General features: G+C 38.1%; 1 protein-coding gene across 1 annotated transcript; it reads left to right on the top strand.

Annotated features, from left to right (window-relative positions):
• Positions 1-5360: 5360 nt before the first annotated feature.
• On the top strand, positions 5361-7123 carry Smim30 (small integral membrane protein 30). The gene is made up of 3 exons (XM_029478293.1): positions 5361-5434; positions 5727-5819; positions 6217-7123. Exon 3 carries the CDS (start codon positions 6246-6248, stop codon positions 6423-6425), a length of 180 nt encoding a protein of 59 aa, XP_029334153.1. The 5' UTR covers positions 5361-5434; positions 5727-5819; positions 6217-6245; the 3' UTR covers positions 6426-7123.
• Positions 7124-19564: the final 12441 nt, after the last annotated feature.

Below are 19564 nucleotides of genomic sequence, written 5' to 3'. Positions count from 1 at the left end.
TTTCTTTTTATAAAGTTAGCTGCCTTAAGTATTTCATTATAGAAACTAAAAGCTGACTGGCATATCCTATAGAGGATGAAACCATTCTGCTAAGAAACTTTAACACCTGCAGGGCGTGGTGGCGCACACCTTTGATCCCAGCACTTGGGAGGCAGAGGCAGGCGGATTTCTGAGTTTGAGGCCAGCCTGGTCTACAGAGTGAGTTCCAGGACAGTCAGGGCTATACAGCGAAACCCTGTCTCGAAAAAAAAAAAAAAAAAAAAAAAGAAAGAAAAGAATATAGAATATATTTATAAAAAAAAAAAAAAAAAAAAAAGAGAAAACCTCTAACATCCTTATTGTTGTTAATAATAATACTTTAAAACTGACTATACTCAGGCATTTCATATGTCACCTCATTTAAGCTGCATTGCCATTCCCATGAATTGGTTATATCCTCATTATCAATAAGAGAATTCAATATTGAAGTTTTGTGTCACTGCTATTCAAATAGTTATCAAGAAGACTGCAAAATGAAAATGCTTGTGAGGAAACACAACAGGGGAGCTCCTATACTCTGTTAATGAGGTGAATTACTATAGCCATTATGGAAAACAGTATGGGGGGTCTTTAAAACTTGAAAACAAAACTATCATGTAGCTCAACAATCGAACTAATGAGTTCATAGTCAAAATAAATAAAAGCACTACCATTCATATATATATATATATACATATATATATATATATATATATACACACACACACACATATATGTGTGTATGTGATATATGTACTCACTTGACAAACATACATACATACACTCTAATGTGTATTGCAGCTCTACTCACAGCATCTAAGATAAGGAATAAACTACGTTGTCCATTGATAAAGAACAAAGAGATCAAGGCATTTATACATCATGAAATACTAATCTGCCATAAAAAGGCCATCCTATCATATGTGATAACATAGATAAACTAGAAGACATCACAATAGTCAAAACAAATACAGCACATTAAAAACAAACATGCTTTTGTTCAGTTATGGAAACTAAAAAAGTTGATAACATCGAAGTAGAAATAGAATAGTGTTCATGAGAAGCTACAAAGTGGGGGAAGGGGGGAGATAAAGAAATACTGGATAGTGGACAGCAACGTACAGATATATACCAGGAATGTGTTCCAATGTCCTCTTCAACAGTGGAGCAGCTGGAGTCTACAATTTACTACTGGAAACTCAAAATATCTTTGAGAATAATCTAAAATTTCTTAACATATAGAAATTATAAATGTCCAAAAGAGAAAATTAACTATAATTATATATATACATATATATATACTATATACTATATATACAGTGCCCTCATTAGGTGTATATATAAACATGTATCAATTAAAATTTAAATCATAATAAGAAGCTAGATAATTTGTGTTTCTAGATAAATGAGAGAGGTGAGTTTTGTGACAAGTAGTGATGGTCTCCAAAGTCTATCAGTTCATTATTGTAGATAAAATGCTATATAATCTCTCACCTCAAGAAACTATCAGTTTCTCTCACATAGGCGTTCTGAATTAGGAACCCATGAATTTAAATAAAATTTAAGTCTGCCACTGTTGTTGGTAGAGATGCCCTCTCTTCCTTGACAACATAAGGTTATAAATGTAACTGTATCCTGGCTTCACTTCCTATTGCTATGATAAAATGCTCATAATTACTCAAAAGCAACTTGGGATCAAAGGAGTTTATTTCAGCTCACACTTCCAGGTTATAGTTCATTGTTCAGGGAAATCAAGCTAGTAAGAACCTGAAGCAGCTACTCAAATTCACGTTCAAGAGGAAGGAGAGTATGTGAATGAATGGATGCTTGTCAATACTAAACTTGCTTTCTTCTTATCATTCACTCCAAGCCCATACCATGAAATAGTGGAAGCACATATTTAGAGCAAGTAGTCTCATTTCTAACCAAGTTAAGAATATCTCTCAGAGACATGCCCACAGACAACCTAATTTGTCAACCTCTCACTGAGAATCCCTTGCCAGGTGAATGTTGATTGCATCATGTTGCCAACTTGATTCCCACCTTACCATGATTCATTGATGAGATACGACCACATCCTCCAGGAATCTAGATGGCACCTGGGTCTACATACAAAATGACTGTCTTAGTTAGGTTTTTACTGCTGTGAACAAACAACATGACCAAGGCAACTCTTATAAGGACATTAAATTGGGGCAGGCTTATACGTTCAGGAGTTCAGTCCATTATCATCCATAAATGAGCAAGGCAGCATCCAGGCAGGCATGGTGCAAGAGGAGTTGAGAGTTCAACATCAATGACTATTTAGCTTTCATATTCTCTATAAAATAATACTACAAGAGGAATCTAGGATCAGCAGGTACTGAAGTTTGTTCATTTGTTCTGTTTTGACCAACTGTATAGTTGTAGAAAATGTAACATCCTATCTGGTTACTCTAATGATTAATTATCCTAACACAATGTTCTCACTGTCAAATATCCATTATTGATGAGAAATACTGACTAGCTCTGGGTTAGTCCTTTATAATTGTGAAATTTATCTAACATATTTCCACTCACTTGGTTTGGCTCAAGTGCTAATGAGGAAGTCTGGGTTTTATGAATTCCCTGACACCCACGATTCACTGAAAAATTCTCCTGTAGGCACATTCTGCCTCCTCTGATAGATCCCAGAGGTGCCTTCCCTTCCAGGCCCATTGGTGACTCATTTCTAATGGTTATAAAATCAGCACAAACCACTTCTTTCTTTAATATTGTTTCTTAGTAATGGCTGATTGGGAAATTTACTTTCAACTGCTGAGATCAGTGGCTTCCACAGTATTCTTTGTCCCTATCACTGGCTAACAGGAATCTTTATTTTAGTGGAAATGCCATTAACTTAGATTTCTGAATTGAGAAACTAAATTCTGAATTCTGTATCTCTAAATGTTTAGTGTAGTCATCTAGGTGGCCTCAATGAATATATTTTACAAATCTGGGCAGAGAAAATAAGTATAAAGCATTATATTTAGGATCTTGTTTTAGATTCAATTGCATCTTATACTCTCACAGAAGTCTTATTATTAATAAGAAAGATTTTCATATTTCATTATAGGAAACATTTTTGATAATCAACTTTGAATGGAGATTCAAAATAACATATTAAGCATCTTCATAAATTTTTCCAAAAGCAAACTTCTTGCTTGTAAGATACTTTCTACTATGAACAGAAAAAGTAACAAGAGTAATACCATCCTGTATAGTACTATCCTTATTCATTCATTTACAAGGTATCTACTAAGTATCTAGCATACAGGGGACTATTCTACTACATTAAAAATCAACCATGAACGAGATGAAAATGTTTCTACCTCACATGGAATTTCTCCTTGAATGTGTTTATCTACATAATATAATGGTAGAGTGTGTTTAATTTTGTGTTTTTGTTTTAACTAAGTTAAACAGAGATGGAAAGGGAAGCTTGAACAAAGCTCTGAACCCTGGATGATGCTAAGAATAACTATGACAAATCTGTCGGAAAGTATTACTGGCAGAGAAAACAGCAAGAGCAAAATGTCAATAGAGGAAAACAAATTAGTTTTTTTATTAAACAGTCGAGCATTAAATGTGCATGGAATGGAAAGAGTATGTGAGTGGTGGAACCCCCTCAGAGGTAAGGAGAGTAGTTCTGAGATTTGCATCTTGACAAGTAACCTGAAAGTTAGTCTAGTATGGTGGAACTGGAGTTTTTAAGTAAAGGAATAAATTACCATTAAAAGAAAAACAGACTAGTTAGAATGGAATGAGGGGAAAAAAACAGAATTATAATGGCCTCTAACCTAAAAGTGCTGTTCTAAAAGCATTTCCTTGGATTTCCAATAAGGAGAGAACCTAATTAGCAAAATGCAACAGATTTCAGTTTAAAACTATATTTGAGCCCAAAATATCCCTACACCAATTTGCACCATGGTTTTACAGATAGACCAAGTCATTAGTTAATTTCTAACTACAATAATTGAAAAGATGAGCATCTTTACCATGCATAGACTCTGCAAACTTAAAGCTTAAGCAAGACACTTTACAGACTCAGGAACAGAAAAGATATGTACAAGCACTAACTTTAGTCTGCAGACTTCCACTAGCTGAAACAAATACATAAGGAAAAATAAAACCTCCCAAATGAAAACATTGGAATGTAGGAGGATATTTTGGAAGCCATAAAAGCAAGAGGTCCTATTCCAAAACTAATTGATAGGAAAGATACAAAGCCAAAAGCAACATAAGACAAGTGCAATTAGAATGAATTTGTTAAAATAATTAACTTTAGAAAAACAACACTGTCAATCTATCAGACACAACTTGCTTTAATGTGTTCACCACCTCTGTGAATCTCCTGTAAAATCTTGGCACATTTATTTCATCAAATTATTGTTCCTAGCTAATGTTGCTGAAGTTCCTGCCAAACGTCTTTTGGGAACCAGAAGTATAAATCTTTACTGTCAGAGAGATACAACTGTGTTTAAAAGGAGAACCAACAACACAGGAATACGAGCTGATTATAGACATTGAACTAAGTGTGCCCACAGTATCCGCATGATTTTTTCAGGACAAGTTCGGGCACCTCTAACTCAGCACCGTGAGTAACTTAGAATGAGAAGATGGCAAATTGTCAGTAAGTATGAAAGTGCTCGGGCCAGAAGGAACATTTAGTATGGATATCCCAGGTAACAAGACTTCAAGAACTTTTCAAAGTTAATACTTACAGATGCAAGTGAATAATACTTATAATGGTTTTGAGTACTAAACTTGGCATCTTAAAATATTGGGAGGCTGTGGAGAGTGAACATTCTGAAAAAGACAAGAATTCGAATCGGAAAAGATCTGGGTATAGAGCTGAAACCATATTTTCTAAACCTGATTTGCACCACAAATGATTCAATATTTTCCAAACTTTCTGATTAAATGTGCTTATTTTCCCCGTTAGTTTTTAAAAACTTAGCAAATGTCATTAGGCACATTTGGAAAATGATAACGGGGATTTTCTGCTGCAGAAATGTTGGAAGGCCCCAGGTTTGAAACATTCCCAAACAGATGGCTCCCCTCAGCTACCCTCTCCCACAGTTACTTCCTCATTTCAGAGTACTAACAAGACATATTTATGCGGCTAGAATTCCTTTACAGGGCAGAAAACACTTACTGTTGTTTCGTTAGTCCTACGAACTCACTAAACCTTTTCTTGGACACTCAACCTCTCTTTAACAGTAAAACCAGAGGGCAAACTTGCGAAACCCGGACAACTAGCAGCCTGTGGTCTATCCCTCAGTCAGGGATCCCAGAGCGCGCTGTGCATGACGGGAGTAGGCAGCGGGGCTTGTGGGAAATGTAGTCTGGCGACACCGCCCTGCTCTCCATTCCTGTAATGGCTGCTTTGGGTCCGGTAAGGTACAAACTCCGCTCCCGGGGATTCCAGGATTGATTCTCCTAGTGTACTTGCACAACCCAACAAATTTGCACCCTCCCAGGGCGAAGGAATTCCAGATCTTTATGTTAGATCTTGGGATGAATTTGCTTCTCGGCTTGGTTTCATTTAACAATCTGTGTGTGAGAACTAACTTTAAATCTAGTAGTCTCTTTTTGAACGAACTGTTAGGGAGTGTTTTCTGTACTCGTTACCAATTTCTGTCCTTGCTGTTCGTTCCTCACTGACTCTAGCTTCCTCTTTAAAATAGGCTGTGTCACGAGTAACCTCTTAGCCTCAGCATCCGGAAGTTCCAAAGAGAATATTTCACGTTGGATAGAATTTTACATATACAATTGTTTCGGTAAGTCTTATTAATTCCTTACAACTTCACAGAGTCACGTGTTGTGTTGCATTTTCTAGATAAGAGACGTGCTAAGAAAATGTGACTTTTACCTGTTAGGGTATTTTAGTTGGCAAGTATCTTGTGCATTTTTCCCTCTCTTTTCTAAAGATGTACAGCTGTCCAGTTTCAGTTTGGTCGATGCATATACTGTTGGAATTCCTGTTGGAATTGCCGATGTGAGGGTGTTGTCATGAGATTAACCTAAAATGACTGTTTTTAGTTTTGTCTTCTTAAACTGACATCTGAAATGATTCACAAACTCCAGTCTAAAAGATTGTTTTATATTAATATTGTCATTCGAAAAGAATTAGGCTTTTTTTTTAACAGTTTCTTTTGTTCCGTGTTTAATTTCTAGGCAAGTTCAGCCCTCCAGATCCTGGCATCATGAACTCAGTTTGCACACAGTTGATCTTAGTCCTCACGTCGCTGCTTTTGAGCCTGCCTGCTGTTGAAGCAGTAGAAGCTGGAGATGCGATTGCACTCTTATTAGCTGTGGTTCTCAGCATTACAGGCATCTGTGCTTGCTTGGGGATATATGCAAGAAAGCGAAATGGACAGATGTGACTCTGAAGGACTCTTCTGAATTAGACTGCACCCTGACCAGTGTGCTGAAAATCATTGTTCTGTCGAGGCCAACCCCAAGATTTGATCTCTCCCCTTCTCAGCAAGAGGGTTACAGTTAGCCAAGAGTTAACACCCTCAGTTAAGACGATGCTTTCATGTTCATACTTGTTTCTTCTACAATGGGGACAGATGGGGGTGGAGGGCGTCTCTTAACAACAAAGAGTGCACTAATAATGTGGCCCATAACTTGTATTTGCTGCTTAGGAAGGGGCCAAAGTGAGAGGGCTTAAGTTTGCAAAAGTATTATTTCATACTTTCAAGTTGTCAGAGCACATGGAATTGGAAGATGGAAGTATTTGTTCAGAATCTAGTAAATCTATATTGTTATAATCACTGCCTCTTGCATTCTGGGGATCTCTCTCTCTCTCAGTTAGAGTGTTGGGGTGGGTTTTGGATTTGTTTTATTGTTGTTACTGTTTTTTTCTTTTTAATGCTTCAGTTTTTATCTCGCAAGTTGATATTGTACTTAGATCTTAGCCAAAAACTTTTATCTCTGAGAAAAAGTTTAATAAAAATGTACTAAACATATCTAATACTAAAATAGAGAAAATATTTGTTAAAAGATAACTTTACATTGAGTATCTTCTCCTTTGTCAGATGCATTGTATCAAATACATAGCTATTATGCCATCAGTTCACCTATTGTTTTGGTCTGCTTGTATCCATGTGTGAGCTAATTATTTATAATCTGAGTGAAAAAGGACTGGTTATGTTACCTTAAAAGATCACCATGGGCAAGAAATGGGCATCTTTGAGATAGATGAGGATTCTGATAGAAAATCCACAAATAGGAAAGGAAGTATATTGGCCTGCTTTGATTTGTACACCAGCTAAAAAGGTGTACCCTCTTTGCCCTAGTAATCCCAAGAGTCCCCAAACCAATAGATTACAGAGATTTTTAATTTACATTTTTGGGCCCGGGACAAATATTTTGGCTAGAATTTAAATTTGAATGTTATAGTTTCAAGAAAAACTACTCAAACTGTTAGTACCCAAGAGTCACTTCAGGTCCTTTTGTTCCAAACAGAACCTTTAATTCTGTCTGTATTGCATAGAAGTTGAGAAATTGGAACCCGAAGACCCAAGCTTGGCAAGGATCTTCAGACCTTTATTTGATTCTGAAGAATGAAATAGTCTCAGTAAGTCAAAGTAGTCTATGTTCTCAAGGAAAGTGGATGATCCAGTTGTTCCCCAAAATGCCTTGTCCAGTCGTTCACTCTCCAGATTACCTTAGAGGCCCTGACTTTTGTCAGGAAGCAGGCTGTGGCCAATAAAATTTAGTGTGCAGACCCTTTCCCCTCTGAACTGATGTGGCATGCCTGAGAGTTCCAGTTAACAGTAATAAGTAGTGAGGAATGCTTACATTTTAAAGACATGGAAACCAACTGGGTTTACTGGTTTTTTGAAGGTATTTTATCTTATCACCAGAGAAAAGGCTAACAGTCTTTGTTTGGGTAAATTGGCATTTAATAAAACATGTTCGTGCATGCTTAGGGAAAAAAGGAACATGCAGGTGGCAGGACGGCTGTCATCTTTTGTCCACCAGCTCATTGGAGCAGATTTAGAGAGGCTGTCTTCTCTTCCTTGCCAGTCTCAACTTCTCTGGGATGGGGAAAATCTAATGTAAAGCCCATTATAAGCCACAGTCATTTAATCACCTCCTGTTTTCCTACAGGAAAACAGTCTTTACTGACAGTGTGTTTCCAAAACTACTCCAAAAAATGTTTTCAACAATGGCCATTTCTTATTTTATCCTTAAAAGCAGAGGTAGAGGGATATGCTTTCCAAACATTTTAGCTTCACTGGGCCAAGGAGATGACTCAGTGGATAAAGGTGAATCCCTTTACTGATGACCTACCTGAGCTGGATCCTCAGCATCCACATCAAGGAAGAAAAGAACCAACTCCCACAGCCGACAACACCCTGACTGCCATACATGTTCCCAACCTCTGACATGTACACTAAATAATTATTGCTTAATAGAATTAAATGTGCAAAGGGAGGAGCTTCCTTTCTTACTTAGACATATAAGTTTTTGCTTAAACACAAAAACCTGGGCTGGGCAGATGGCTCCATTGATAGCAATGCTTCCTGTACAAACATGAAGACCTAACATCCCTATAAAACCTGGGGAGCAGCACATGGGTAAAGTCTCCACCCCAGGGATTGAGACAGGTGTGTCCCTGGGCCTTCCTGCCCAGCCACTAGCCACTGCACTGCGTTACAGGTTCATGGAGATGCCCTGCTCTCAAAAATAAGCCTGAGTGAGGAATAGGTTCGGTGCTCTGTCCTTCTTATGTGCACACTCATATTGTGCGAGCACACACACACACAAAGTCTTAGGGTAGATCTTAACCATCAGCTCCTTTGAGAATCTGATAAATACTTTTGATTTTTATTTTTCCCTAACTAGATATCTACACATGCTCACATCTTCAGATTAGTTCACAAAACTTGCAGAGCTAAAGCCCATCTAGGAATCGACAGTTAAGAATTTCTGTTTTGCTTGTTCATTTGTTCCCCAAGTTCAAACTCTTTCCAATTGCACAGTTCATTACATTGCTTGCAGAGAGAACAGCTGTAGGATTGACAGGTGTCCCTCCGGTGCCTGGCACAGTGTCTGATGTATGATAAATGTTCTGCTAGTTAGATGGGCTGACTTTAGTTTTAAAAGCCAGAAACAGTCAATAAAGAATTTAAGGTCTTTGTCAATATTTTTTATTTCTGCCCCATAGCTTTCAGGTCTTTAATTTTACTCTTCAGCAGGTAAAATGTAACATGTATTGGCCTGGGTATCTTTAGTTTATTCTAGATGGGATTTTCTGAGTTCTTAAATTTAGAAGATTTTTGCTGTTCTTTTTGTTGTTTTGTTTGTTTGTTTGTTTTATTTTTTATTAGCTACTTTCTTTATTTACATTTCAAATGTTATCCCCTTTCCCGGTTTCCCCTCTGAAAATCCACTATCCCCTCCCCAACTATCTGCTTTCCAACCCACCCACTCCAGCTTCCTGGCCCTGGCATTCCCCTATACTGGGGCATAGAACCTTCACAGGACCAAAGGCCTCTCCTCCCATCGATGACTGACTAGGCTATCCTCTGCTACATATGCAGCTAGAGCCATGAGTCCCACCATGTGTTTTCTTTGGTTGGTGGTTTAGTCCCAGGGAGTCCCAGGGGTACTGATTAGTTCATATTATGGTGGGGACAGCATACAATGACTGGGACTTCCTGCAGTAGGCCATGATGGAGACATCTCAGAAGCCCACTGGGACCCTTAGAAGCAGAAGACACATCCCTCCAAGGGACCTGCCATCTGAAATAAGGGACTGCCTGCAGTAGGCCGGGATGGAGATATCTCAGTAGCCTGAGGCAACTCTTTGTTAAAAAAAAAAAAAAGAAAGAAAAAAAAAAAAAAAANAGTTNTTCTCATTTCTCCTAANANCCCTGGACAACGGCTATATAGATTTCATTTGTGTGTGACTGCCTCTTAGTTGGCCTTGGTGTGCATAATTATTCTATTATAATTGACTTTCTTTACTTCTTTTTCCTGCTCTGGTGAATTCTGTGAAACTAGATGTTCCTTGATGTAATGATTCCTAAACAATTAAAAATGGAGGCATGGGGCACAGCACAGCACAGTCCTAATGTCCCAGGTGCCTGCTGTGTGTTCTCATCTTGGAAACAATGTAACAGCACAATGATAGTTACAGATTAATGCTTGACTTGAAAGAAAGTTTGAAGAAATTATTAGAAAATGAAATAGAGCCAACATTGGGACCCCAAGAAAGGGAAAACTTATTAAAGTTATGAAATAAGTTTTGAATAATATTTGAGAGTGGTTCCTAGATAAGCAAGTATAGAATATGTAAAATCTTATATTAATAAAACTGAGTCAAAAGACTGGGACTCTTTGCACAATGGTGAGCAAAGCTAGCACAACTATTGAGTTAAGGGTTAAGTTGATTCTTTCTGGCCACTGCCTGACAGCTTTGCCCATGTCATGTATCATTAGAGCTTCATGGGAAAATGCAGTAGCTGGCCTCGGAGCTCTGAGCTCTGAAGTATAATAAGTTGAAGTTTAAATAATAATAAGTTTGTGATTATTATTATTTTGGTTATTGGCCATGGAATAAGGAAACTTGAAAGTTTGGGGATCAATTATAATTCTTGATTATTTGTGGGGCATAGTTATTCTTTTGATTTTGATTGGCAGTGATTGTATAATGTCTTTTTCCTACCTGCTTTTGGAGTATCAATAAAAGACTGGGGCAAGAGAAAGGCAAGAGAGCAAGTAGAGAACATGTAGAACTCGAGTGAGGAGTATGTGAGGTGAATGTGGAGTGTGAATGAAGAGTGAGGGAGAGAGAAAGAGAGAGAGCATGGGAAGAGTGAGTGGAGAGAGAATGTGAGGTATGTACAGAGAGTGTGTGTGTGAGTGAAGAGTGCATGTGGTGCGGGTGTGAGATATGTGTGACGTGTGTGTGAGAGTGAAAGGGGAACGTACAGAGGTGTGTGTGAGTGTGAGAGCTCAAGAAAAGAAAAGCACACAGGAGAAAGCAGAGAGCACAAGAGAATGCAGAGGGTGTGCAGCTTCAAGCTGCAAGCAAATGAGAGAGAGAGAAAGGGAGCAGGGAATGAGAGAGAAGAGAGAGAAACTTTAAGCCTTGAAACAGGGGAACACCAGGGCCAAAAAGTGGGAGTGGGTGGGTAGAGGAGTGGTGGGGAGGGTATGGGGGACTTTTGGGATAGCATTGGAAATGTAAATGAGGAAAATACCTAATAAAAAATATAAAAAAAAAAATAAAAAATTTTTTAAAAGTAAACAGTTTAAAAAAACAGTAAAAAAGAAAGAAAGAGAGGAAGAAAGAAAGAAAGAAAGAAAGAAAGGAAAGAAAGAAAGAAAGAAAGAAAGAAAGAAAGAAAGAAAGAAAGAAAGAAAGAAAGAAAGAAAGAAAGAGAAAGATTTCCTGTCAGCTTGTACTCAAAAAAAGTAGTCTGTGTATATTTCTTCTGCGCCTTCCAGATATCCCTGCTTCCAGTTAAGAACTCTGATCCTGTGCTGGACCCTGACAATATTGTTGTTCCTCCTATGGGGCTGCAAACCCCTTCAGCTCCTTGGGTACTTTCTCTAGTTCCTTCATTGGGGACTCCGTGCTCTGTCCAATGGATGGCTGTGAACATCCACTTCTGCATTTGTCAGGCACTGACAGAGCCTCTCAGGAGACAGCTATATCGGGCTCCTGTCAGCAAGCTCTTGTTGGCATCCACAATAGTGTCTGGGTTTGGTGACTGTAAATGGGATGGATCCTCAGGTGGGGCAGTCTCTGGATGGTCATTCCTTCAGTCTCTCTGCTCCACACTTTGTCTCTGTAACTCCTCCCAGGGGTGTTTTGTTCCTCCTTCTAAGAAGAATCAAAGTATCCACACTGTGGTCTTCCTTCTTCTTGAGCTTTATGTGTTTTTCAAATTGTACCTTGGGTATTCTGAGCTTCTGAGCTAATATCCAGTTATCAGTGAATGCATATCATGTGTGTTTTTTGGTGAAAAAAAATTGGACATTTTTCCCCAAATTTAGAGAATCTTTTTCCATTATTTCTTCAAATAATTTCTCAGCCTGACCATTTCTGCTTTTATTTTAGGACTCCAGTGACCCAAAATTGGATGGTTTGTTGTAGGCCTAACAGTTAGCCTTTTTTTTTTTCCTATTATTAAGATTATGTAATTTCTAGTGCTCTAACCACAGATTCACTAATCCTATGGTTGGTTTTTTTTTTTTCAGTTAAAATATATCATTTCCCTTTTCTTTGTATCTTTTGTTCAATTGCTAGGATACATTTGTTTCAAGCAAGTCTTTGAGTGGTCACTGAAGAACCTTCTTAGTGACTGCTTCAGTATCTGCCACACATGATAATACCATTTCTGTTATGTCGGTGATAAGTATTTAGTGTGCTTAACAGTAGCATGACAAATGCTTAGCAGTAATGCCTTAGTCCATTTAAGATGGGACATGGAATTTGGTTTGGCATATTCAGAAGAATAGATCTGGTCCATGGTCCACCAGGAAAAATGATTGGTTCTCAAATCATTGAAAGCCATAAAGACATAAGCAAACTTGGGCTGGAGACAGGGCTCACCAATTAAGAGCACATAACTGCTCTTCAGAGAACCTAGGTTCAAATCCTAGCACCCATGTCATGACTCACCCATCTGTAATTCCAGTTCCAGGGAATCCATTGCCTTCATGCAGACTCAAAGGTATTATGCATGCATGAGGTGCACAGACATTTGTACAGGCAAAGCACCTGTACACATAAGATAAAATCATTTTAAAGAAATATTAAGCAAACTAAAAGTTAATGTATGCTCCTCAGGACGATGAGCAGGAAAGAAGCTCCTAGCTTGATTGACTAGCCCTAACATGATTTGCAGGATAGTACATTTAGGTTTTCAAATTTTTAGCAACTTCATTTATCTAAATATTTTCTATCCAAAAGTATAATTGCTGTAAAAATGGGCTACAAGGGCCACTTAATTTCTCACTGGCAAAGTATATGCTCCAATGCTCATTTCTGCTGGCTATTATTTATGAATGATTGAAAATATGAGTTGATTCTCCACAATCTGAGACAATGTTGTGAAATGTTATAGACAAGAAGGGTAAGAATTCGTAAAGGGCTAATCATGGAGCACTTTGTTAAACACTGGGATTATAAATACTCTCTCTCACAATGCTAGTCATGATAATTATGTTCCACTTAAATGTGCATTAATCACTTAGCAAAAGAATTTAGAAAGCATGTTCACCAAGAATGAAAACTATATCATATTTTATTTCATGCAATTTGTAAGAATAACTTTCACTTCAGAGCATTTGACACCAATGTAAAACAAGTTTATGAGTCTTGGTATGTTATATGCTAGCTTTCAATTCTCTGTGTAATGCTTTGGCAGACAACACCTCTCAAGCCTCAACAGTAAGGTCTTTTGGTTGGTTGGTTGGTTGGTTGGTTGGTTGGTTGGTTGGTTGGTTGATTGTTTGGTTGGTTGTGGTTGGTTGGTTGGTTTGGTTAGGTTGGTTGGTTACCTAAATTATGTCAGAAGTCTCTACAAGGCTTCCTTTTAGCAGAATGTTGTGGCTTCCTGTTGTTTATTTGTAAAAATAGTAAGGATCATTAATATGCTGACAACATTGCAGTAGCCCATTTTCAGTCAGAAGCAATGAAGATTGGATTCCATCTTCCAACTCTTCACTAACAGTGGCACTTTAGGCTCCATTCTCCCAAGTTCCCACCACCAACTAGCATACTAAACACTGAAAGACTCTTTATTCCTAAATGTTGCTAGCCCTATCGGTGAGTCACTTTGTGGGCTGTTGGCTTTGATTGGGAGTGGCTGGGCAATGGCTTGTTTTTGTTCTTGCTTCTTGAGATGATCCCTAATCAAGTTCATTCAGATCAAAAAATGTACTGCCCTGACACTACTGAATTGAATCCAAAAGCCTACCAAAGGACTAAACTGACATTGTGGTATGTCTGGAACTTGGCTAAAACATTTCCCCAGTGTCTAAAACAGACAGTTGATGGAGCACCTTTTGCTCCGCCAGTCTAAACACCTTCTATCACTAAATCCTATTCATTCACTTTCAAAAGTTCCCTAGTATCTGTCCATTTCCATCCCCATGGTTCTACCGAGTTCAGTTAAGAGCCTTATGATGAGGTGGATAAAATCAACAGCACCTGCTAGCTGGTCTTCTGACTTCCCATCTTACTCCTCCGCAACGTTTTCCAAGCTCAACTGTAATGAACTTTTAGGAAATAGAGTCTCCATTGCAATGACCATTCGCCAGTAAAATTGTGTGGACAAGGTTATGTTTATGTTGTAGGACACACTGACACTCTACAGCTTCCATGACGAGATGTTTTCTATGCTTTGNTTTGTTTTGTTGTTATTGTTTTCTTGTTTGTTTGTATGTTCTTTTTTTTTCTTATGGGTGGGAGCTTGCAAGGTTGGAAGGTGAATATGAGGGGACTGGGAGATGAGTAAAACTGCAGTGCATGATGTGAAACTCACAAAGAATCAATAACAATTAAAAAGAAAAAGAAAAAACACATGGAGTCTGGTTTGGAAAGAAGAAAGGGGTCACTGGAAATAAAAAGAAGAGAGAATAATGGGGGTGTGCTTACCACTCTAGTTGCCAGTGGGAACCTGGGAGAGTGGAGCCTAAAAATTCTCGTAAAATAGCCAACTTTATTCATCAGACAATGTATACTCTGAGAGTTAAGAAGCGTCACATGAGTAAAGGGTACAATCACAAGGGCAAGCTGCATGTGGCAAAAACATGGCAAAAAGACAAGCCACATGTGACAAAAACATACTTTTACTTAGAAATATAAAAACAACAATAGCCAGCTGTAGTAAACAACCTAAGACAAACTCACTCCTATCCACTAGACCAAGGAGAGGTATAAAATCCAGTCCAAGAACAATTCTGTGTTTTTGAAGAAACTGACATCACCAGACTACATATATATATATATATATATATATATATATATATATATATATATATGACAGAGACAGAGAAGGAGACAGAGATTTTTAAGAAAGCCCATTATGTAGAATTAATATAAACTTTTTTAAGAAAGAAAAGAAAGAGAGAATCTTACTCAGCTACCCAACCTAGCCTTGAGCTCTTATGTTCAAACCTTCCTTCTACTGAAGCCTTTTGAACAGCAGTGTCTATAGGAACACTCTACCCTTGCCAGTAGTTAAACAACCACAAACACAAATCTGATCCTATTATTAAACATGCCAACCCTAAATCCTTTGCGAAGCTTCCTGTTTGTACGAATTCCTTAGAATCCTAAATGTTAGAAGAAATCATTTCTTCATTGCCCTTAATTTTTCCAGACTACATCCACAACCGCTATCCTCACTTCCTTAGGAACAGCACCTAACGTGCATTCTCCTCCCTTCCCTCCCTGTCTCACACTTGTGCAACCATGCTCCCTTGGCCTCTTCACTACCTAGGGTAGCTTACTCCAGTGTGGCTGACTTACTTCCATAGATACAGGCTTAAACAGCACTACTTAGGACATTCACCTCATCTTTCTTAGTTCTCACAGGGTTTCTTTGATATCTACCAGGCACAGATCACACTGAGCTGGAATCTACATCTGTATATCTTCATTTCAAACACCCTTACCCCCATTTCAGAATGATAAACTGTGGGAGGAAGAACCATGTCTCAAATGTGTACATTCAGGGTTTTCCAGAAGAAAAGCTAGTGCATGATTTCATGTCTCCTTACTCATCTGTGCTGTTACTGCCTCAGTGTAGCTCTGCTAACCACTGAGACCTTGCATAGAATAGTCTAAGATTCACTTAGTTTTATCTCATTCCTTGGTATTTATATTGGAGAACACAATTTTAACAAATTTTTGGAGCCTACTAGTTTTGACTAACTGATATTTATTAAAATTTAGCTGCATTTTCTGGATGACTCAATGCTCTGTGTACCATGCAATTGAGAAATACACGCCATTTTAAATGGTAAGGCCATTCTCTTCTGCACAATGCCTGTTTCCCTGTTCATAACATTCACAGGCAAAGACAATTTGCCAGAGATACCAAAGTCAAATGCTTTCCCAGGCCTCCAAATTCAATGCTAGTATACGTTGCAAAATCTGGTTCCCTCCTGAAAGCTTTCCCTAAAGGGAATTAATGATAGTCATCCATAGGAATCCATGATGCATTGTTTCTCCCTATATATTGTGTATGTTACATTAAACCTTGATTTTTACAGCTATTTATTAATATATATATTTATACTTGTGGATGGACCTGGTGCTGTTTGTATTTTGATGCTAATTCTGCTCTCCTGGGAGGGACTGAGAACAAGGAGTGAGTCACATATACTCAGGTGATTTCCTGTGAACCAATCCCCTTATGAATAAAGGAGCCAATCACTGGGTGAGTAGGAGGGACTTCCAGGTTGGACAGAGGAAGAGAGGAAGCAGGAGAGAGTTAGGTCCTTTTAGAACAGGGATAGCACAAGGGTAAGATGTAACTGCTAGAGTTTCCCCAGTATCATGGATCCACCACTAGAGGAATCAAATTTAATAAGGCTTACCAGATAAAGTTTTAGTTGTTGCACCCTGAGATTGAATTAACATTGTTTCTGAGCAATCAAGTTTGTCTTTTTTATCATTGCAGGCACTTTCAAACCTAATCTACCCTCTAAGAAATTTCAGTCTATATTTACTTCGCTACTTAATTTAGTTCCTCAAAATCTCAAGGAAATGCAGCGGTCTTGGACAGATGAGTCTTAATGTTGACAGAGAACCAGATTAAAACTGAGAGTATTACTCTTCAGTGACATTCCATTGGGAGTTTTCCATTTACAGAAAAATGTGTGACCTGTCTTTTCCTGAGATCAATTGTAACTTAATATTTCCTCTTTCTCTGTGATATATTCACAAGAAAATTGACAACATACAGTAGTATTTAGATAACACTACTACAGGAGAGGCCAAATTTACAATTCATGCAAACAAGGAATCTGTGTCAATCAAAAGGGAAAAAAACTACCAGGATCCCAAAATCCTTTACTTCCGAAGATATCTCAAATAAATGTAAATAGTGTTCCACTGCTCGCCTTCAGTTACAACGAATGGATTCCCAAAGAGCTACTTGCTTGGTCCATCCTGTTGTAGTGCTGGGCTTTTACCCAGGTACTATGATTTCTGAACCAAGAGCTGAACATAATTATTACACACACACACACACACACACACACACAGAGAGAGAGAGAGAGAGAGAGAGAGAGAGAGAGAGAGAGAAAATAAAACATCAAAAGTAGGCTTTAAAATGTCATCTTGTTTATGCGCATATTTGGAGCACTCTATAACAGTCCTCTTATGGAAGTAGAAATTTCATTGATGTTCTCAGCACTCAAGCCATGTTTAGTATTTTTATGTGTGCTATGCCGTGCTTCTTCAAGTGACCTCAAATGTTCTTAAAGCATTTAGCTTTTAGAATGAACCAAAGCTGAGTATGAGGAGGCAGGTGAACAGAAACAGGGGCACCAACACTGAGTGAGTTATTTGCCAATTGAATAAAAGCACAGAGCTCATTCCATATCTACAGATAAAGACACTAAGAATTGGATACCGTAAGCTACTTAGAGCAGCACTCTTGAACAAAGTGGTAAGATGCATGACATCCCAGTAAGGCCATCAGCACTTTCCCTGAATTGTAAACCATGCTCACTGATGCATACATTTGTTTTAATTCTTGCTGTGTCAAAACACCTTGACAACAGCAACTTACGGAAGGAAAGGCCTGATTTTGAGAGTACAGTCCATCATGACTAGGGAGACGTGGTGAGAGTGTGAGGTGGGTCTTTACTATTAGTCTATAGTCAAGAAGCTGAAAATTGAATGCTGGTAGCTAGCTTGCTTTCTCTGTTTTCACTTTTCATTCAGTCCTGGATGGCAGGCCATGAGAAGGCAGCAAACACATTCAGAGTATTTCTTCCCTCCTCAATTAAACCTCACTACAAACATGCCTCACAAACACGTCTGTTGATGTAGCTTGTCGTTTCTAATCAAGAATGAAGATTAGCCACAACACTATATCATGTAATGTTTTCTTTTACAACTAATAAAATTATGTTAGCAATATTAAATAATGATATAGTATAACAAAATGATTGAGACATGGAGATGCACATGTACTATTTCAGAATGTAAGAGACCAAGGCAGGAGAATCACAAATTCAAAGCCAAGCTGTCTACCAGGTTGCACAGTGTCTTAGTCAGGGTTTCTATTCCTGCACAAACATCATGACCAAAAAGCAAGTTGGGGAGGAAAGGGTTTATTCAGCTTACACTTCCATACTGCTGTTCATCACCAAAGGAAGTCAGGACTGGAACTCAAGCAGGTCAGAGAGCAGGAGCTGGTGCAGAGGCCATGGAGGGATGTTTTTTACTGGCTTACCTCCCCTGGCTTGCTCAGCCTGCTCTCTTATAGAACCAAGACTACCAGCCCAGAGATGGTCCCACCCACAAGGGGCCTTTCCCCCTTGATCACTAATTGAGAAAATGCCTTACAGTTGGATCTCATGGAAGCATTTCCTCAACTGAAGCTCCTTTCTCTGTGATAACTCCAGCTGTGTCAAGTTGACACAAAACTAGCCAGTACACACAATAAATTAGAAGTCATGGTGGCCTAGAGAGGTGCCCTGTCTTTAAAATACAAGCAAAAGAAACCTGTATCTTACCAAAAACCCTGGGAAACAACCATTTTGCACACCACATTTCATATGTATAAGTTAACTAACCCATATTATAACACACACATTAGTTTTTCTACCTTTTTTTTTTTAACGTGAGTAATAGATAGTTAACTCAGGCACTATTCCAGGCCATACATTCCCATGTCACATTGCTTCTTCAACAGCTATTTCTTTAACAATGTTAGTGATTTCTATCATCTCAATATTATTGATAACATTATAATTAAAAAGCAGACAATTCTTACTAAATATCAAAGAAAAAAACAAGAAATTCCAGCCTGGAAATTGTCTCTTAAATATTACTTTTTATGTTATAATTCATGCAAATGTACATAAATATAATGTACATAAATATATGTCTGTCCAACTGATTTTCATCAAAAGTGGTAGATAACTGAAGGAACTTCATACCACTGAATTCAAAATGCTACCAGTCTGGATTTATAAAAGGGTAGTCTGGATTCTAGGTGTAGAAAGAGAGGTTTTTATCCAGAGGGAGAAGATAACAAATCTCTTATTAGAAGAAACCATAGAAAGACCAGAATCATGGTGTGCTTTTATAATAGGCAGTTTTGTAGGAGGGTCAAGAGACACTCAACACAGTAGCGAGAATCGTCACATGCTCTTAAGTTGTCACTTTTGAGATTGCTCCTATTGTTTCCATAATTGAAATAAGCATTAGTTTTCCAGTGATCCCTAATTTTGTTATTTTGGAAGGTCAACAGTAATGACTGCTGTCAGGAAATACTATGAATGTGATCATTGTTACAATAATATGCCC

This window comes from Mus caroli, chromosome 6, assembly GCF_900094665.2.
Source record: "Mus caroli chromosome 6, CAROLI_EIJ_v1.1, whole genome shotgun sequence".
NCBI classification, from domain to species: Eukaryota; Metazoa; Chordata; class Mammalia; order Rodentia; family Muridae; genus Mus; species Mus caroli.
The sequence above is the reverse complement of the archived record's forward strand: the minus strand, read 5'-3'. Positions and strand labels throughout refer to the sequence as shown.

Bases quoted from the DNA above. Each gene is read 5' to 3' on its own strand.
- Smim30 (XM_029478293.1), top strand. From the start codon at position 6,246: ATGAACTCAGTTTGCACACAGTTGATCTTAGTCCTCACGTCGCTGCTT.